Source organism: Poecilia mexicana, unplaced genomic scaffold, assembly GCF_051168715.1.
Source record: "Poecilia mexicana isolate PSO_F unplaced genomic scaffold, ASM5116871v1 scaffold_8, whole genome shotgun sequence".
NCBI lineage: Eukaryota > Metazoa > Chordata > Actinopteri > Cyprinodontiformes > Poeciliidae > Poecilia > Poecilia mexicana.
In genome coordinates, this window is record NW_028263377.1 from 10,180,616 (window position 1) to 10,202,427 (window position 21,812).

The 21,812-nt window shown below is 39.7% G+C and overlaps 1 protein-coding gene across 1 annotated transcript in view; it reads right to left on the reverse strand.

The window, feature by feature from the left end:
- prkcbb (protein kinase C, beta b) overlaps positions 1-21,812 on the reverse strand; it is a 76,058-nt gene that overhangs the window by 17,367 nt on the left and 36,879 nt on the right. The window contains exons 3-9 of the mRNA XM_014982674.2: positions 20,697-20,779; positions 14,124-14,235; positions 13,837-13,965; positions 8,553-8,709; positions 7,503-7,637; positions 6,052-6,148; positions 3,823-3,966 (exon numbers count right to left, since the gene is read on the reverse strand). Coding sequence (XP_014838160.1) covers positions 3,823-3,966; positions 6,052-6,148; positions 7,503-7,637; positions 8,553-8,709; positions 13,837-13,965; positions 14,124-14,235; positions 20,697-20,779 — 857 coding nt within the window. The remainder of the gene's footprint in view (positions 1-3,822; positions 3,967-6,051; positions 6,149-7,502; positions 7,638-8,552; positions 8,710-13,836; positions 13,966-14,123; positions 14,236-20,696; positions 20,780-21,812) is intronic.

Sequence of the window (21,812 nt, forward strand, 5' to 3'; positions counted from 1 at the left end):
TAAGAGGTTAATGCGCATTTTTCAAATTGAACAGTTGAAAATTAGCATTTTAGGTGCCTGTGCTTTATACATATTCAAGTATGATAATGTAGTGAGATTATTGGGACCGGCATTCTACTTGAAGTGCGGCACAAATGGATCCGCTGTGTGTAAAGATGTGCCAGTGTGTGTATTTGTAATTCTGCACAGAAGGCTGACACAGATTAAAACATTTCAACACTGAAATTATTGGAGACCAATAGCAAGAAATGTGTCTGCATGTGTGTGTGTTTGTGTGCATGAACTCGCTGTATGGCGCAGTGTGACTATATGTAAAAAAGAAAAAAAAAAAGAACGCTTTAAAAATGAAACGGCGACACCGAAGGACACCATCTGGCCCAAAGTTCATTCGCAGAACTGCAAGCAAGCGCTCAGAGTGAGAGAAGAAACGATGATGGGGAAACTGGAGAAGCATATCAGAAATAAAAACACTTCAACAAGCTAAACACGCGCAGCACAGAGCAACAAACCGGACCGAGTCGAATGCAGAAGTGCGTTTCTCAAGGTGAATCCGGCTCCAAAGTCTTGAGAGAGTAGTGTGGACTGTGGCGTGTGCAAGCGGTTCATTCATGAAAAGTTATTCGGGGTCAATTGCCAAGCAGCCCAGAGGATATTAGCCGACGTGTGACGTAAACAACGCCGAACGCTGCCCGTTTTCTCCGATGACCTTGGACAGCGACTCTATCAAGGCGAAATTAACTAACCAACACTCGACAGGCACTGGATGAAACCGCAAGGCCTTTGCCATCGTTATTATTATATATGCAGCGACTTTTCTATCCACTGAGCTGCATATAATTAAGAAAAAAAAAAAACTGAGGTGAAAACAGGCCCTTTTCAGGAGCAAAATAATGCAGCAGCTTTAGAAAAATACTAATTTAGATGCTTAGAGGCAACCCGGTGATGTATTATTTACCTGTTTATTTGCTGACGGCCACTTCCAGCAAGCCAAGAGGCAATAGCTCAAATAATTTCAAACTGTTCAAACTGGCTTCTTAAATCTGATCAGGAGCTCGCCGTAATCTGGTGATCTACAGAGTCATCCAAAAAATCATCTCGTTCTTCACAACGGTCAAGCAGGACGTCAGTATCAATAGCTTTGTGACGGTGGAACATCCTGGATGTTCAGCTGGCAGATCTGAAGCGACTGAGTGATTCCGTCACGTCAACATGGACCAAAATCTCTCAGGAATGTTTTGACACCTTGTTATGTCACGAATAATGAAGGTGATTCGGTGCAACGTGTGAAGCATTGAAAATGTGTCGCGTCAGCTTGCAAGAGATTGAAAAGCTTTCATTTAAATCAAATGACAATGATTGCCTAAACCAAACAAAAATGCAAATGAAGCCGAAAGTATCTGGCAACAGAAAAATATTAAACAAAAAGTCTGTAAATTATAGCACCAAACTGTCTAAAATACGCTTGATGACTTTGTAACTGCATGACTATCATGTTATTATCACTTTAATCTGCCTTGTTGCTGGAGATGCACTCTGACTTGACATAAAACAGACATTTTAAAGGAGCAAATCACAGTTTTCATCCTCTTTTCCAGTTTGTTTCCCTGCATTTTTTCCTACCAATTCAAACAAACAAAGAAATGCAGACTCGTCTCTTTGGCATTTGCAGCCTTTCCCTCACCGTTTGACACTCACAGGGCAGACAGCAAATTGTGGTCAGTGACCTTAGATGAAAAGAAAGCAAGGTAGGAAGCCATTAGTCCTTTATCACACCAGGTGCTAAAAAAGTTCAGCCGCTGCAGTGTTGTTCTCCAGCACAGCACCCTTGCCAGACTAATGTGAATTGCCATGGCAGCATGAAACCTTGTAAGAAGAAAACTCTGACCTTATGTGTTCACCTCATCCTCTCAGTGTAATGTCTAATCTAGCAAAATGGCAAACATGTGTGACTGAAACTATATTGAGGGCTGGTTTGTGAGAACGCAGTGAAAAAGACTTTTAAATGGCTGCATGTATAGGAACAGCAGACATACAAGCAAGATGGAAACTAATTTTTTATGTAATTTGCTGACAAAAAAAAATCCTCGAGGCTTTTTGCCTTTAATTCAGTGCTTCATTTAATCCATGCGATTGTGTGCTGCTTAATTGTCGTACTGTGTTACGATGACGTTTATCCCCGTCAAGAGAGGAAGATGGAAATGAAAACAAAAACATATTTCCAAAAATACTTTAGTTTTCCACAAGACGTTTAAAATGCTCCTATCAAACAGATGCATGTCCTGAATCACTATGCGCAAATTCAGGTAGAGATAAAAAGATGTCAAATATGAACCTGCATGGATTTTCCAACACTATTCCTCTTCAAAGATTCTGTATAATTCATAGCAAATCTCTGTAAACCAGTGAGCCTTCCTGCTGCAAAAGGAAAGCCTGCATTGCTTGACTTTAATGTTTTCTTCTCAGACATCACCTTTACTTATAACCTCCGTGTTTGCATAAAACACATCTGAGACGTTTGGCATTTATTTTCCTCTGTCTCAATAGTAAAAAGAAAAAAAGAAAATCAAAGAAGAAGCTAACAGGTAGTATGCAGCAGACTGTCTACTGTCAGTGGGCTGACAAATACATGCATTTCTATATTGGAATAATCTGTTAATATGTGTGTATTTTATTACTAAAGCAGGTAACACTTTTTTCGGTTCTACGCTTAAACTTCAAACAGAACAACACTCATCTGGCCACGTAAAAAAAACAAAGCACAAAATTGTAAAAACAGCTCTGAGGGTTTCATCCTCCGCCTCCCACACAGAGGCTGGAGAAACCCTTAAAGTGCGCAGCGTCACAGGAGCGTCCGCTTCTGCATTTGGCGAATTCGTTCCCGGTAGAGAAAGACGCCTGCGTTCGGGAATGTGCTTTTTTTAAATTTTTTTATTTTATTTACGTGCTTAAGCATGTGAGTCAGGTACTCCGCTAATGACGACTCCAATAATGAATGAGGCTCTCCGCGGTGACACATCAGTGTAGCTTTAAATCCCTGTTACCATGGAAACAGGCAGTTGCTGTACAGGTCTGACACAGACAATGGTCTCCCCCCCCTCTCTCTCTCTCTGTCGTGCTCTTTATGTCACTTTCAGTCTTTCTCCACCCCACTGCTCCGTTCATCTTTGGCTCCCAAAATCTTCCTTTCTTTCTTTCTCTCACATTGCATCCTCCTATTTTCCCCATTTTTTTTGTCTCCCAAATTTCCATTCATTCTTTCTCAGCACCACTCCCCTCTTTCTCTCTCTCAACCTCTCTCTCTCCCTCTCTCCGAGGACCCCTCACACCTATCTTGCCGACTCGCTTTTCATTCATCCTGACGTTTTTACCTCTCTCTCTCAATTCATTCATGTCAGCCTTGTCACCACGGATCTCATCGCCGTCTCCCTCTCCTTTCATCACTTTCACCACTTGCCATGTCCTCCTCTGTGCCTCCTTCCCTTCATCCATTTCTATCTACCTGTGCTTACTCTTTCTTTTTTTCTGTCTACATTTTTCATCCTCTCATCTCTTGTTTAAGCTCAGTCCAAGTCACTACGCCACACCGTCAAAATAGTGGTTTTGCATATGCACGATGGCTGCCTTGCGTATGCTATATCCTTCAGGAACTCAGTACCTGGAACCAATGCCTTTCTATCATTGCAGCATTTTATTTTATTTTAAAATTGCGTGAAAAACAAAAGAATGCATGAACCACAGCACACAGCGGACAGGTAATCAGGAGTCGAACAGTCGTTTAAGGGACAAAGACAAGGTAAACGCACAAGGACACGTCGTTCTCACCTTGCCAAAGCTGCCCTTGCCCAGCACCATCAGGAAGTTAAAGTCGGAAAGCCGTATGCGATCTTGGTTGCCGTTGGAGTCGAACCGGGAGGCTGCGTTTGCCGACTTCCCCTCCGTGTTTTTGCCCACTGCGATTTTAGCCCTCTAGACGGACAAGAAAGACAGAAATGTATAGAGAAACTGCACATATAATAAAGGGGAAGAAAAATAGGAATATTCTATTCTTTTGTTTCCCACAACGTGTGTTTCAGTTTTTCCTGAATGTGTGTGTTTGTAATTTTTATGGTTTTCCGTTTCTCAACAGATTAAAAAGTTCAGTTTTTTCACAAACACGTCGACACTCACAAGAGGATTTATTTTAAAAGTGTTTGCTTTTGTCGGAGGGTTTTATTGCACTCTGAAATGACAAAGATTACAAATGGAGAAATGGCTTGACAATACACTTGCGTTCATAATACATTAGACAAACCTCCATTCAAATCCTTCAGAATTTAAGAAGCAAATTAAGTCTTCCAGTCCAGCATCTTTTGATTTTCCAGTGACGTAAAAGGAACTGGAGTGACGATGCAGATGAATTGACCTGAAGTGTGAAAGTCTCGGGTTTGACTTCTACTTACAAAGTTAATACAGAAAGTCTAACGGTTCAAATTTTGTCTTTAAAACATCTGAAACGTAAAACGCCCTTCATCACCTCCTATCACTCAAACTCACTTAACCAAAGTTCATTTCTCCTCCCAGCTGATTCAAGCAGGCTAGCTTCTTTAAGATGAGTTAAGATTGTGAAGCTAAACCAGTCAATAAAGTCTTAATACATGAAAGCAAAATTAGTTTACAAAAATATGGAATAAAGCCTGGATTAGAACCACTTGAGGTTCTAATCTGAGCAGTTCAAACATTTTCAACACTCACAGAAATATAATATAACATTAATATTTCTTTATATAGTGTTTGACTGGAACCTTTTATGAATTAGCTCTCATTATGCCGAATCCGTGTGCATAAACCTTTATTAGTGTGTGGCTGTGGTTACATGGGAACATGCATCAGATCATGACGCGACCTTTCAAACTCTCCGTCTTTGTCTGTGTCTTTCCTTTCCTCCTGGGAGCCCCCCCACCCCACCCCCAAGAGCTATCACAAGCTCTAAATAAACAGACATTAATTTGTTTATTAATGTGTGCCGCCAATCCCAGCCACCCAGAACCGCAACCTTAAGGAGAAGCAGAGACAACAATAGATAATGGGTAAGAAACGCACAAGACAGTCTAGAGCCAGAGGACGAAAAACAAACAGGAGGAGAGGAAAAAGTAACACGAGGACAATAAAGGGGAACGATTCGAATAGGCAACCCACGTTTAAGGAGTGTTATTATGTTCTATTTTTCCGAGTGCATTCCCCTTATGTGTTGCAAACTGCAACTTAACACACTTTCAGAAGAAGACTCCTGTTTGCAGCTTGCAGTCAGTGTGACAAACGGAGAAAAGAAGAAGGAAGGAGGAAGAAAAAGGGAAAATCACGGAGTGGGGTGATCCTCATCGCTGCCAAATGTGTTAATGAATGGACCTACTGGTCAGCCCCCCCCGCTGCACCCACACACACACAAATACGTCTGGACCTGCCGTGTGCCAGACCGGATGGCGCTGCAAGTGTGCCTGCCAACTGCTAACAGCTCTCCCAGAGTGGCTCTCACTCAGACACACACACACACACACACACACACGCACACGCACACGCACATGCACGGAGAGTGGCCAAAGCAAACTACACACACACACATTCCCAAACACACAACGCATTTAAGCGCATGCAGGCAGGCAGGCAGGCACACACACACACGCCCACACACACACACACACACACGCCCACACACATACGCACGCACGCGCGCGCGCACACACACACACACACACACATATGTTTGTGTTGCTATCTTTGTGGGGACTTTCCATTGACTTCCATTCATTTCTACAGCCCAAACCTTGCCTTTACCCTTTTCCTAACCCTAACCATCACATACCTAACCCTAACCAAAACTCAATTCATACCTTAGCCCTAACTCTGACCCCTGACCCATAAACAGGGTTTCCCCTCATGGGGACCAGGCTCCGGTCCCACAAGGAGCAATTGGTCCCCCCAACGTAGTATATGTCAGGAAAATCGTCCCCACAAGGTATTACAAACAAACGCACACACACACACACGCACGCACACACACACACACACACGCACCTCAAATTTCTGCCGTAGCTCCTCGTTGCCCTCCTCTCCCTCTGGAGCCACGGGAACGTTGAAGTACTCGCCTTCTTCCTGAGAAAGGAGCTTAAACCTGAAATGAAGAGATATTCGCTCTTACATGATTGATGATTGACTTGCACACATAACCCGGGGGGGATATTTATTTTCTATAGGAGTACAAGGGAAACACTTTGCCCATAATAATAAGAACTTCTCTTGGCTGAAGCTCAAACCACACAGCTTCACCAATTTTTTAGAGAATTGATTTATTGTCACCTTCAGCAACCTGGAATCAGATAAACGCTCCCTGAGGCGACAGCCCACGTCTACTGTTGCTTCTTTAACAAAAATATATGAGAGCAAAATACGTTTACATTTCAATCAAAACCAAAACACGGTTAGAAATGATTTTATGTGTCCCGGCTGCAAGTCGTCTGCAAAAGTGTTCATATCCTTCTGATGAATCCCCATTGTGTATTATGAGAAATGTTATGGTACAGAATGGCACCAAGTGGAGCATAATTGTAAATTAAAACAAAAGTGGTGCGTTTTTTCAGCTCCCCCAAGTCAAGACTTTGTAGATTCACTTTTTGCTACTTTTGCAGTTAAAAGTCTTCAAGCAGTTTGTCTCTACCAGCTTTGCACATTTAGAGAATGGTTATTTTTACCCCTCACCCCCACAAATCTTCCTCGATTTAAAGCCTAAACTCAGTGAGATCGCACTCTCAGATTTGTCCCTGCTGAAGAACAGAATTCCCACAGCATGATGCTTCCACCACAAGGTTTCTTGGGGGGTTTAGGATAAAGAGCAATATGAGTTTTCACAACTTCCTCCCTGACCTGTTATGTTCCTGTTATTGCCTGATCACCAACGTTGTCCGACAAGCCTCTGTTTTATTTCTACAAGACCCCAGTTCCTATTTAAAGTGGCATCAATATGGAAACCATATATCCAATAACAGATCTTTTAGTCTGTCAGTAAGTGTGTGGAGCTGCACAGAGGTGGATTAGAGGAAAACCTGCATCTTAAAAGGCTCACTCCAAATATCAGGTGTACTGAGGCTCACCTCAAAAGTTGGCATCTCATTAAAAACCCTGACAGAGCAGTGTCAGCAAAAAAAAAAAAAAAAAAAAAAAGAGAGGAAGATTTAGAGAGATAGTGATTGGGCTGCAGACACATAGGGAGGGAAGGTGGAGGGGGGGGGGCGCGAGGGTGGAGGAGAGGAGAGATAAAGAAGCAGAGATAAAATGACGGGGGAAGAGCTACTCTGGCACTAAATATAACCAGATTAGGAAGAAAAGCTAAAAAAAAAAAAAAAAGAAAAGTTTTTTCTCCTATGCTACGGTAATGAACAAGGTCACCTTCACTCTCCCTCCTGCTGCTCTCTTCTGTTCGCCGCCTCAAATGTTTCCACACCCCCACTCCGTTCATCTCCGTGTCTTACCAGCCATCCACCCCTTGCTTTTGGAGCTCTGAGATGCCGAAGGACAGCGATCCCATGAAGTCGTTGCGGCTGGTCAAGTCCCAGTCCCACACCTCCACTGACAGGCGGCGGTCCTTGTCGTACTCCTTCAGGTGGCTGGAGGAGACACAAGGTTTTGTGAGTGGCGACATTCTCCGAGATACACACCTCTACTTTGTGACATTACATCATCTTAAAGTACAAAATGAAATTAAATCCACTGCTCGTTGTTTATAGCAGCTAGCATGACAATAGTGCTAGTATTAATTGGCAAAGCTTTCAATTAGGAGGTATTTGAATCAGTAATTATTTCCGATTAAGAGTCATCAACTTAAATCCTAGTTGGCATTTATAGAAGTTTCTGGTGAACCAAAATCCAATGTGCCTAAACAACACATTGCGTTTTTGTGGAGAACCCAAGAACAGACTTGTAACACGTAAAACAAGATCTCACAAAACAACAGGTGACATGAAAGGAGTCCACCGAAAGAACTGAAAGGTTTACATACTGAAACTCCTTCCAGTATTAATTACTGCTCATTAGTAATTACCGGTATATTAAGCGGCTGCATCTGATCGACTAAATGTGAAACGACCTTAAGAAAACAGGAAATAAAGCAGAAATGGCTGAGAACCAGCGCTCACAAGGGGTAAAAAGAAAAAACCACAAAACAACTTTTCTTTTTGTCTTTACAAACTAGTTTACTAAAGCGCAATGCTCTCTTATTTCTTATTTTGGTGGCTTGAAAGATGCACAAAGTTCCTCTAAGCCTGAACATCTGCACTGAAATGCCTGGAGTTATCAGTCTCAGTCTTCTCCTGAACTAATCATCGTGAGGATTATCAAGGATGCAGCAGCAGCAAAACAACCCCAAAAGCAAAGTTTTACAAGATACAGGAAGCCAGATGTTGTCATCCGAGCGCCGGCGGTCACTCGAGCATGCGAAGAGCGACACAACGCAGCGGCCCGAAGGCAGTTCTTTGATTAAGACGAAGACATGATATCAATGAGAAACCGAAAAACGCTCTTACAATTTGAAGGTCTCGTTCCATGTGGGGTTTAGGCAGCACTTTATAGTCTTGGTCTTCTGTTTGCTTTCACTGCGTGGATCTGGGATCAACTTCAGCTTCACGTAGGGGTCTGACAGCCCGTTGGGGTCCATAGGAATCAGATTCCTGGCCTCTTTAACTGAAGAAAGCAAAGAAAATATAAAAAAAAATAGCAGGTCAAATTTAGCAATAATTTAACTTTTTCAATTCTAGCTGACAGTTGTCCCTCTTGTGGTGGTCCAGGGTTACAGCATCTAAAGGTCCTGAAACTATTAGCTTAAAAAGAAAGAAGGTCAAGTTGCCTATGCTAGCTGTTCGGATTGAAGTAGAAAACTGGGTAACACTTTATGTGAAGGGGTGTGCACTGTCAAAAACATGACATAACACCTGTCATGAACATAAAGAAGTCTTTATGAATGTCTATGACTGTTGTCATGAAGTGTCATTCGGTAAATAATGACACTTTTAATGCAAAGTTGCTCTAAAAGTTGCATTATAAGTCCATTAAAAATGCCAACTTTGCATTAAATTATCATAATTTACAAAATCATCGATTACCAGAACACTGCAAATACATATTAGTACATTTAATTTTTTGGTTCATTGAAATCCCTCTCCCACCCCCCAAAAAATAGCAGATTAAGGAAAGCGGTGTATGAAGAAACACAAACGGAAAAATTATTTATAATTTTTTTTAAAATGTGGTTCCTTCAAAAACCTACACAAGTTACTGAACAGGTGTTTAGCTTCAATGAAATGTCTTTAGTCATTCACTAAATTTTAAATTGATTAAAAGAAACTTCTACTAATAAACAAGTGCAGCTAAAACGTGCAGATTTTATTTCACCAAATTTAAATGCTTTTTCATATTTACCGGTTAAAGAACTGTTTATTTTTTTACACTGTGATCTGGTGAGGAGTTGGCTGCTTTTATCTGACCTGGCCATCGTCTTCCTACGCAATTCCGCTTGATTCTCATCTCTCTTCCCTCCTTTCTCTGGGATTTCTCCCATCGAGCTGAATTTCTCTGGTAGAATTTCTAATGGGCCAATCAGAGATCAGAAGGAGTCGTTGTGAACAATTATGTTGATCGTCTATTTACTACTTTTTTTTACCACCAGGCTAGCTTTAATGACGTTTTTAGCATGATGAGAGAAATGACAATCTACCAACTACTGTAGATAGTTGCCATGCTTTTCCCCTACCCCATATTTCAGTGAAAGAAAATGCTGTACTTGTCCCATAAAAATCTAAAGGTCTCCTAAGGTGGCGTGTAAGTTTCCTTTGAACCAAGATAGAAAGGAGAGCTTCCCAGGAGATCAGGAAAAATGCTGCCGCTAAAGCATTACTCTCCGCTAACCTCCAATAGGTTAACCGCAGCGAAGACCCCAGCATTAAACTCTCAGCAGAGCGGGGCAATAAATATTAGATGATGCCAGTTAAAGTGACCATCAAATAGCAGTGGAGGAGAGCTGTGAAGAGGGAAGAATACCAAATAGTCCCATAGGACACAGAGTAAACAGCAAAGATGTTGCTGTGAGTAAAAGAACGTATCTGCTGGAGCGTACATATCAATGGAAGAGCAGGTTACTCTACAGTGCCACCTTTGGTGCTTTATTTTACTAAATTACTAAACAGAAGTTCAATCTCACCCAATCTAATCGGGTTACTTCTTTAATCATACGGTTTGTTTCTGTTCACCCTGCTCTAACGTCATCAGGCGACATACAATCCGTTTGGAGAGGAACATATGCACACATTTCAACAGCTACTGAGATCTAAACTAGAAGGAAAAAAATCTTCACCTGTATTGAAATGCAACTAATCCGGCAGCTTCTTGTCATAAAGCTTCTTGTTCCGACAGTCGCAGGTACATCAGTTTTTAAATAAAATGTGATATAGCATGATCTTTACACTTGGTACTTGGTTTGTTCATTTCAGCTGGAGGAGATGCTTGTTATTGCAGCCAGAGGACCGGCAACAAGTGATTCCCACAGCAACAGCACCACCAATAACATTGGAATAAATTACTTTAGGTGTTCCCACTCAGGCGACGGATTAGCTACCACTCCTGCAACCAGACTCCTTCAGGCATGTTCCAGAAACCAAAGAAGTTGCCAGCACAATACTAAACCACGCAAGTTTTGTGCATGCGTAGAAGAGTTAAAGGTCAAACACGTGATTTACGGTGTGCTCTTTGTCCGATGTGAAGGGTTTGAAAAGTCCTGTGCGCTTTTAAACCAGTCTTTCAACACTTGCGCTTGCTATTGATCACAATAACTCCTTTCCCATTGAAGGTTTGTTTACTAAACCATTGTCTTACGGGGGCGACACAAAGCATCTGAAAGATTTTGGTTCGATATCCTACGCTGCATTTTTTGCCATGCTGGAGTCTCTTTAAAAGAGAGGCCTCTCTGCTCCCATGAGCTTTACATCACCGTGAACTTTGATCTATCTACGACAAGAGAAAAGGATGTGAAGAATCTGATGCTTTACAACAGCAGCAACGGCTTCGTGAAATCCAAAATCAGAGTCAACACAAACTCGTCTCTCGGAGGAGCAGCCATATTTTGTTTACCAGATCCTGCTTTGTTAAACTTAAGGGAAGATGCTTGCACTTTCTGCTTCTTATTCACCACAGCTGAAATAAGGATGCTGCACACGGCTCCACACTGATCCCTGTCGGCAAAGAAATGGAACCGCTCCGGCCTCCGTCTTCTACCGTTAAAGAGTTATCACGAAAAACCAAAAGGACGTCGCAAAATAACTAGATGTTGAACAAAACCTTTAACAATGTCCGGATCATCTTTACCTGGACATTTACATACTGGAATTAGTTTGCCGTTCTGGTCTGCTAAGTGGATTTACTGCTGTCCTGGCAGTGTGTGTGTGGGTGTGTGTGTGTGTGATAAGTGCACTCTCTTATTTCCCACATTAACGAGCAGTTAATGACCCCGTGTTGGAGCGTGGGAACCAGAACCAAAGATGAGACTGAAACACACCGAGCAGCAGGGAAGGAGAATCCAGCATCTTGGTTCAAGCACCAAAATAATATTCATTTTTGATAACAATGAATAAGATTAATATTTACTGCCTAACCCTTACCCTGGAGACATGATGTTTAAGTCAAACTAATTTAAACGTTTAATTTAACTTATTTCTATTCCTCCTTTTCAGGTTTTCAACTCTTAAGTCAGCCATTTAGAGGTAATATTACTGTAAAGAAAATTCATAATTATATTGTGGTAATAGTAGTTATAAGGTCCCAGTGAGAGAAAAACATGAGCATGCGGGTCTGTAAGCTTCTAAAATGGCAACTTAAACACTCAACATTTACAAAGTAAAAATTCTGGAGATTTTTAAGTAACACGACACATAGAAACAAGACGAATCAAAGAGTTAAACGTCAAAACATTCTGGGTTTCCCAGGTTGCAATTTTCACACAATTTCAGTTCTGCCTTTGATGATTTGTGGTTGTCGGTTTTTAAATACAATCAGTAATTTTCTCTTCTTAAACGCTAAAAGGTCCACATCTTTTCAGAAAATAATGAACTAACACAGATTTGGTTTATGTCCGCATGTAGCCGTGGTGACGACACAGAAGGGTCCCAGTTAAGATTTTTTTATCAGTAAAAAGTTTATTATAATTTCTCACTGTTCAAATTATGCTGACTTCGAAGAACGTTTGTTATAGTCCTCTGCTGCCTCCTTCAGGTGAAAATAGCCACTACATGTAAAAAGAAATTCTATGAAACCAACCCTACTTTTTATTTTGGGCTCCTTTAGCATATAAAAGACTAAAAGCAAAACAATTTTTTGTTCAAAGCTAAATTAAGTCAAGTACATGAAGGTAGTTTTGTTCTTTGACAACAGAGGGACACATTTCTGCAGGTTTATATTTTTCATAAGAAAATTGAGCACGCAAAGAGTATAAATACATAAATAAATTCATAAGTCATAATTTAAATTTTTGCCTGATTACCTGGTAAAAGTCAACTACAAAACTTATTTGATATTACTTTGGTAAAAAGTAAAATATTCCTACTTGGTTGGAAAGCCCTTAGTTGATTTTGGCAAATTTCAGCCGGATTATTATCCACAACAGTAAACTGATTGTCCAGTTAATTATTCATTTGGTAATTTTTAAACGGTTCTTTGAAAGTTCCAGAACGTCCAACTGGTGTATTGTGAATATTTTTGCAGATTTAGTTTGGCAGAGTCTGAACAAGCAAATCGGGTCCAGAATTACTAAAAGTACATTTATACCATGTTCAGCATCACAAATATTTCCAAGTGTGCAAAAAGAAAGATTATATCTTAACTAAATAAAAGCTTAACCTTATTTTAAATTAGAATTACGTTAAAATTGCTAATTAATTTTAACAGGGATGCACATTATATCTGCACTAACACTGATATTGACTGATAGTCATTTTTTAATCATATTGCTTCGATGAATAAAACTGGACTAATATTTACACTTCTCATCTTTGTTTCTGGAGGGGAAGTGGAGCAGGTTGGTCATGTATTTGTTTTGTTTTGTGAATTATTTTAATTTTCCCAAAACATTTTCTGAATGTCTCATATCTAATATTAAATCTAGAATCTTATTCAAGGAAATTAAAGCTGAGAGACTTTTAAATGGAGGGTGCAAGTTCAAGTCACGTCTACTTCAAAAAACTAAATGTATGCCAGCTTTAAACATTCGAAAGAACGAGGGTTTGGGATCGTAGTTTTGCCGCAATGCCCGGTTGTGTTCAACCTTGTTCGATAGTCAGTGTATGGTACGTCAGTTTTGGATCAGGTGCCTTATGTGAGTAACAGGACAACGAACCCCAAACACGACCAAATACACTTTGAAAGCCCTCAAGCCTCACAAATAGCCCCGGCCTCAACACCATAAAAAAAAACAGATCGAAGTCTACAGTTTCTGGAAAAAAAGAGTAACTAAAAATTCAGCCACAATTAAGACATAAGAAATTGATACCTACAAAAAAGCATCTGGTTTCTCTGTAGCTTTGAAATAAATCACTAAAAGGCCTAAATGATTTATTTTAACTGTGAGTTTCATGGCAAAATACCATGAACCAAAAAAGAAAAAGACCAATCCTTAAATCATGAACCAAGTATTCCCATCTTCATCTCTGCCATCCTTACAGCAGAGGGAGACAAACACCTGCATTCCCAACGCTTCCCAGTCGATGTGTTTGTGCTCTGCATCTGCATCTGCATCTGCATCTGCATGTTTTCCTGAAATGCACTCACTGGTGACGGTGAGAACGTTAGTCTTGACCTCGGCGCTGATCTCGATGCGGCCTCTCCTCTCGGTGTGGTCCGTCCCGCACAGGTTGGGCACGTTGGGCACGCAGCGCTTGTGGATGTTCATCATGCAGTCTGAAAAGCACATCCAAGAATAAACTGTTTGTGTTTGGGGTATGTTTGAAGGATATTAATCCGCCAATGCAAATAAAAGGAATTGGTAAGTATTTTCATGTAGATATGAGCAAAAATGATCATGTTTGAGAGGGTTGTGTGCAGTTTGGAGCGCATACGGTCGCATCTCATCCCCTGGTGGATGAGGCCATAGAGCAGGGAGCCGCAGTGGTCGCAGAAGGTGGGGCTGGAGTAGGTGTGGATCTTGAATTTATGCTTTGCCCTCGGGTCCTGCAGAGAAACATTAAGAGAAACATTCAAAACTTGACAGGCATTCAAAACTATCCTTTTCATCAGAGCAAACATTTCACGACACACAATTAAATAAGCGGGAACTCTGCAGAATCAAAGAGCAAATAAATGATCTTCCATCTCTTTCACCACAAGCCATTCATCTCAGACTTTCCACTGCTGTGAACATTTACAGGAAGTTTACATGGGGGGTAGGTGAATGCAGAGGAGGGTTGACTGTAATCTGATAACGACAGCTTTCCTCTGAATTGCTTTGTTTCTTATCAGCTTTGCGAGGCAACAGAAGCAGCCCGAGTGCGTACGCGCATGCAGGTGAGCGTGCGCGCAGTTCTGTTGACACAACTGTCTTTAATAGGAAGTCAGCCTTCCGTGAAGTTTGATAGAAGCGAACACACCGGTCCGCTGAACAGTTATGAACATGCATGCAGCCACTGGAATGACACAACAGATGACTTGGCATTTTTTCTTTTTTTTTTTCAAACCCCGAACAGAGATTTAGACCTGTAAAATTTTAATGTCTCAAAGAGAGACGAAGTTAGGTTTTAGAGGGAAAATGCATTCAAGGCAAATATCTGTTTGGTTTAATTTTGCATCCTAGATCAAAGATTAGTTCTTCCCAACTAATTTTAAGCAGCGGCGTCGTTTGCCATGAGCTAACAGGCCAAAAGCTGAACCGTTTCAGCTGCTGCAGATGTTGGTGGTCACGTATTGTGCTGTAAGAAAAGCAATACTGAAGGCAGATTTTGATAGCATTCATAAAATTGTTCCCTGTCCTCTTCTGAAACTTAGCTAAGATTTTAGCTTTTGATCTGTTCAAGCAGAGACACTAGGAAACATTTTTTTTGTTTCTGTTTTTGCTGCATGTCTCCACCATCTCAGCATATTTGGAGACTTTTTGTAACTCAAGCTCAGTTAGATTGAGTGAAGAGCACCAATTTTCAAGTTTTCACAGATCTCAATCGAATTTAGGTATGAACTTTGACTGGGCCATTCTGACATGGATTCCCTTTGCTGTATGATGATGAAATTCTTGACCTCTCTGCTGACTTATGTGGTGTTGTGGTGTGGCTTTTTTTCCCCAGTAATGTTTTCAGACAAACCGCTACGGCATCACAGATTCATACTGAGGTCAAAATTTGGACACTACAGTAAGTAACGGTGTCACTCTGACACCTTTACTTAGAGGTGTCAGAGTAAAGGGGTATGAATGCTCTTTAACTCACTCAAGTTAAATAAATGAGTTAAATATAAAATTCTGCTAGCATTGAAGTTTGTGATAAAATGAGTTCAAGGGATATGAATGCTTTTATTGTACTCAAATAACATCTAAGAATTGCAAAACGAAAAGTTTTAAATTTCTGACTAAAGTAATTTGGTTTATTCATCTCATGTAAATAAATCATTGTAAACTGTCGAACTGTGAGTGCTTGATGGATCGTTTTCATGTCTGTAGTCATCACAGTGAGAGTTTTTGACAATTTCTGCAGTGAAGAGAGAATATCGCCTGCACACATGTACAACACTCTTTGCCTTCCTATTGTCTGTGACTAACTCATTTCTGCACATTAACATGCATAAGTTGCTTTTAACCGTACATTAGAGGATTCACGTGGGAGTGTGGAGGGCGGGCCGTATCTCCAGGTGGACTGTGATTCCTTAGGGGAACGCTGCCTTCAGGTTTCTGCATCGTTTCACTCTGAATCATATGACCCGTTTTCTTAATAAAACCCCTAATATGCTCCCCCTCAATTTTCAAACAACAAAAAAAGCGATTATAGTTATTTTGACATTTTGTCGAGACCGATACTGGTTACGTTCTTTGAGGTGAAAATTGCACAACAAATCCTCTTTATGAAAATATATTTAAATGTGGAACCAGAAAGGGGGGTTAGGGGTCTATTTTTGTCTGCTGTCTATCAAGTGCCCATGTGAGTTCATGCATGTGTGAAACCTGCAACCGCAGCAGTGGAGAGAATACGCACCTGCATCTGGAGCTCTATGGTAGCACAGATGTCCAGAGGGAGGCTACGTATTCTCGGTTCTTGTTAAAGTTCTGAACTTTCAAATCAAAAAGCCAGAACAAATTATATGCCTAAATTGTTACTCTAGTCTCCATTCGTCCTGGGACTTAATGTAGCATTTTGACCGTTACCGTCATTGTACCCAACATCTTCAAACTATAAGAACATCTTAGTATGTCGTTAAGTTTTAATCATTTTCATATCTTAATTTTTCTTTTCAGAGGAAGAAATGAGCAGAAATCAATTCAGAAACCTCGAAATTAAACAAAATGAGACAAACAGAAACCAACAAAAACAACATCTAGTTTGTGTCTCGATTTTGTTCGGTCTTTGGTTTGTGGAATGTCAGTAAGATAGCTATGCTCTTTTTTTTTTTTTGGTTTGTTTTATGAGTAAAACAATTATTAGAGTAACAATAAATTAAGAAAAAATAAAACTAAATGTTTTGCATTTGTTGATAAAGCCAGAAACTCTCCATCTACAGGACTGCAGACTAAAACTATAAACTGTTTTAATCTTATTCTAAGAAAACACATCAGTGAAAATAATCACTTGATGCCTCAAAGCTGAAACATACACAAATAACCTAATGAATGTTTAATCATGTATTTTTAGTAACACCTAAAATAATTTACATCACATGATTGTTTTGCGTCTCCATCAGAAACAGGTTGGCAAAGTTATTTAGTGCTATGCATTGGTCTCAACTAGCCTCCCTTTTGTTGAAGGGAAATCTTATTTACAGAGATTGAAAGATAATTCATTTTATTTGTTGTTTGCATTGAGTTATAAATTTTGGATATTTAAAATTTCTTCCATTTCCAGTGTTATATCAATCAAATCAATCAATCAAATTTTATTTGTATAGCACATTTCAGCAGCAAGGCATTTAAAGGTGCTTTACATAATTAAAACACAAAATAAACAGCATGTGACATTGAATAAACAGTAAGAAAGAGATTTTGGAAAAAGAAAAAACAAGTTAAAAAAAAACACACTTTTGTTTTGTATATATCCATTAAAAATAATTGAGAGGTTGTACTTGCATCATAAAGCCATTACCATTGCAGAACTTGAAGATATTCTGTAAAAACAATATCATCATTTATCGCAATAACTTCTGGGGCAATTTATTGTCCAACAAAATTTGCTATCATGACAGACCTACCCGTATTTTCCAGACTATAGAGCACACCTCACTATAAACCGCACCTACAATGTTTTTGAGGAAAAAAAAAAACAAAAAATAAAAAATAAAAAAATAAATAAATAAATAAATATAAGCCATATATAAGCCACTGGTATCTCCGCCGCTCTTGGTTTTCCACAAGGACACAGCAGAGGGCAGCAGAGGGCTGGGTCCTTAATAAATCTGCTATTAAGGACGCAGAGTCTCCAACGCAGAACCATAGTTTCATTCACGCCGAGTTTACATGGAGCGGCTCTATTTCCCTCCTGTACTGCCAGATCGACAGCCCTCAACTTAAAAACTGCATCTTTTTCTTCGTGTTGTTTCCATGATGAGGTATGAGTTTGAAGAAATTTCTCCTGCTGCTAGCATGTGTTTGTTCTAAATAAAAAGCAGCACTTTCTTCTTTTATGTCCAATTCTGACTTCCAATGATTCACTTCCTGCTAAAGCGCCCCCTGGTGGTTGAAGAAAAATCCACAGAAAAGCCGCACCGGGCTATAAACCGCATGGTTCAAAGCGTGAGGAAAAAAGTAGCGGCTTATATTCGGAAAAATACGGTAATTGGAAATTGCTTCATAACCCTTCTGAGACTGATGGGTAGCAGCACTTGGATCTCTAAGATTAATGCTTTTCCAGTGTGTAAACAAACATCTCTACGCTCCAGTGCAGCAAACAGCTAAAACTCCTAGATTTACAAAAGTTGCTGTTTTGACAGTTATGAAAACTTTCATACAACCATAAATTTAAGTTAAACATTATAATGTCCACTTTTTTTTTTAACTTATTTCCACGTCAATGTCTATCCTTTCCCCCTCTCTCCATTCCTTTGTTTTATCACAGCACTCTCCTGTCCAATTATATTTCCTGCCAACGGCATTAGTCATCTCCCGCCAACACACAAATCAAACACATGCTGTCATGTTATTGGAAATGCTCTGTGATAGACAGGCTTCAGAGTCACTTAGTTGGTGAAACAAAAATTTACTTTCTTCCTTGAAATGATCCACACAGGAAACTTTTAAAACACGCCCATGCTCATGTTTAGTCATATTTAAAATAAACGTCAACTGTGCAGCACATTAATGATGGTAATAATAATAATAATAATACATTTTATTTAAACATGTCTTTCAAAAACACTCAAGGATATATATTGTACAAACAAGTTCAAAACAACACATGAACAGGTGATTTTAGCTTGTAAATTAGCTGCATTACAGGCCATGCTATTTATTTTACCTGCTTACTTTTATAGCATTTTGCATTGTGTTTGTTTCAAAACAGGGTAAATGTTTAAGAAATACTTTCTTTATCATCCCCCCACCCCCCATCACTGGTAAAAGTTTAAGCAAATTCCTCTATCCAGCCACAGAATACAACTAATTGACAGCTTGAAGCAACAGGTGGCTAATAGGGCAAATATTCCTTTACATCTAAAATGCAAAAACTGTTGGGTTTTTTCCTGCAGTTTTGAAACCATAATTTTTTTTTACACCTGTACCGCTGAACCTTGAAACCATAAATCAGTTCATGTCCGACATGACGACTGTAAAACGTGCACAGTCCTTCAACCTCCAAGTTCTATAGCATTAGCAAGCTGTGGGCCTGAAATGTAGGTTTCATTAGAGGACATCATCCCTCGACTTCTCCCACAGGGAACCCATTCTATTAACCCAGATCTATAATTGAATTCTTCTTTTATACATACATAGCTGACAGAAGGGAAGAAAAGTGAGAGGCAGTATGGGAATTGAGGAACTGCGGACAGAGAGATGATCTTGCACACACTAGGATTAACTGTTTTCACTCTAAATAACATTATACGTCTGTTTCTAAGTTGATGTACATCTTGGTTAATTTCCTCTTATGTACAAATATAAGCCCTCCGCTCTATTTTCATCTCTAATAATAAAGTAAGCAACTAGTTTGGAGCAGAGCTAGCCTACATTCCCAGGGACTGAGGTCGTAAGGTCATGAACTTATTAAAGAAACAATACGATGATGGTGACACGGCCCCATAATTAAGAGCAGAAGATCCCTGGGTGGATGAGCTTTTAAAATAGACAACGTGTGCGGGAGATATTTTCATACAAGGGGAGAGCTAACAGTACACGCCTACCAAATATAGAAATGTTCAAGTGTCAGAAATGAAGCCGGTGGAAAATAGAAAGAAGATGATAGAGGTGGATGGTGAGATTTGAGGTGACAAATGGAAAAAAAACCCAAAAGCTTAATGCTGGCTTAAAAATAAGAGAGGAGATATTTGGACTAGTTCTTTAATCAGTAAAAAAACAAAAAGCAAAAAGCAGATGAATAATCAAATACTCGTATGTTTCACCCTCTACGAGATTTGTTTATTTTTTATTTGAATAATATCGCCTACATGACAAATTAAAGGTAATTTATTTATATCACCAAAACTGGGCATTTTACCTGCGGTGTGTGGGCTTTTTACTTCCTTGTATTTTCTGCAACATGCGGTTTTCTTTACTAGCTTTAACTTGATGTTCACCAGCTTTAACATATTTTACAAACCTGGACGTTTGAGCCGGATGGGTCAGACACAAACGCATAACGTGACGTCAGACTAGTGTGATGACATAGTATGGTGCACTATTTTGTCTCGTGCTTGTCAAAAGCAGTGACTTTTTTCTGGACTGTGTTGTGTAATACCGGACAGTGCCATCGTCCAAATGGACCTACCCAGGAATGTTGCCATACCAGACGGTTTTATGATTTTGTGATGTAAACAGAAAAAATGGCATCATGTTCTTTTCTTTACTGTGACTGCTAGGAAAGAACATGAAAAAAGCCTTGCAGAAAGACTATGGTGAATAAGCCAATATAAAATGGACTTTTGCAGAAAAAGTTTAAAATTTCGAGTTTCTAAAAAAAAACAAACAAAAAAAAAAAAAACAGATGCTAGCAAAGAGAAGAAGAAGAAGAAGAAATGTTGGAGAAAGAGCTCGACCCTGTGTGAGTTTCTTAAACTAAAATGATAAAAGAGACGCTGTTTGAACCACATCACCAAGAAAGAAATGCTACAGCAGTGAGGTGAAACGTGGGGAACAAATAACTGAGGTGGGTTTTAGACGCATATACAGCCTCATCAGTCAGAAAACCAATAGGCAAAACACAAGTTCTTCCTCTGGAGGCGTCTACGCTCGTCAGGCTGAAAGTTGAAAATCTGAGGGGTGTGTATAGCTTTAAAAATCTGACTGTACTCACGTCTGAGGCCGGTCCTTTGTCCGCGCCTGGACAGGAGAAAGTGACAAACTCATGGCAGCGTTTATGAACCACGAAACAGCACACTGTGAAAAGAGTGTGTGAGAGAGAAAATGCATCAAAATTCAATGTGAAAATTTCACATTTGTTACATTTCTCTCACAACAGTTGTCTGTAAAATACAACATGATAAATTCTCCCAAAATGAGCCTCAACACTGCAAACCAAAATCAAGAGAGGAAGAAAAAATGGATTCTGCACCATTTAGATTAAACTGACCTGGATCAACACATGAGTATTATTAGCTAATCACAGTCTCTCACTGAGGATGGAGACGTCTATTTCCACTTTTCTTCCAGCTTAAATTACTAATACCTTAAAAAAAGGCAGAGAGGAAAGGCAAGTATATCTGTACACCATCATTTATATACAAGGCAGCTTACAGTGTTTAACCACAAAAGGAAATGCAGTGAAAAACTTCATTAAAGGCAGGAAACAAAATCGAAAAGTCATTTAAATGAATGACTCTTAAGCATAAAGTGACAAAGTTGCTTATTAAAAACACTTGTTGAGTTCAAAACTCCCAAAACGCCTGCAGAAAAGGCGTTCGCATTTCGCTGGAATTCTGCTGATTAAAGTCAAACACGTCAAGCTAAAACTTGTGCAACTTTCAGAGGCTAGAAGAACTGCAACAGATGGTGCCTGTGATTAGTCTCTGTATCGCAGATTCAGACTAAGATAACTCCTCCTTTCAGTGGGGAGAAGGATTTGAATCACAGAGCGACTTCTGTAAAAAAAAAAAAAAAATGGCGGAGGAGACCTGATGTTCATCCCCTCTAAAATGGCCTCTCCTTCCGCTTTATCTCATTTCTAAGAGCACATATAATCTAATACAGTTATAAAGTGTAAAATGGCGCTCAATTTCAATTCTTCTTTGCAATTACTCAAATAGTGATCCAGAAATAAATTGTAGCTCGTCAGCTACAACAAAATAGTCACGCATGACCAAATGGATAGAGGCGTCCCCCTTCCTCTTTTGAAAATAAAAAATGCAAACAAAGAGGAATAACTGCAGCTAAAATAAGCTCCGTTTGCGGGCATCCAGTCCGTAATGTAGTC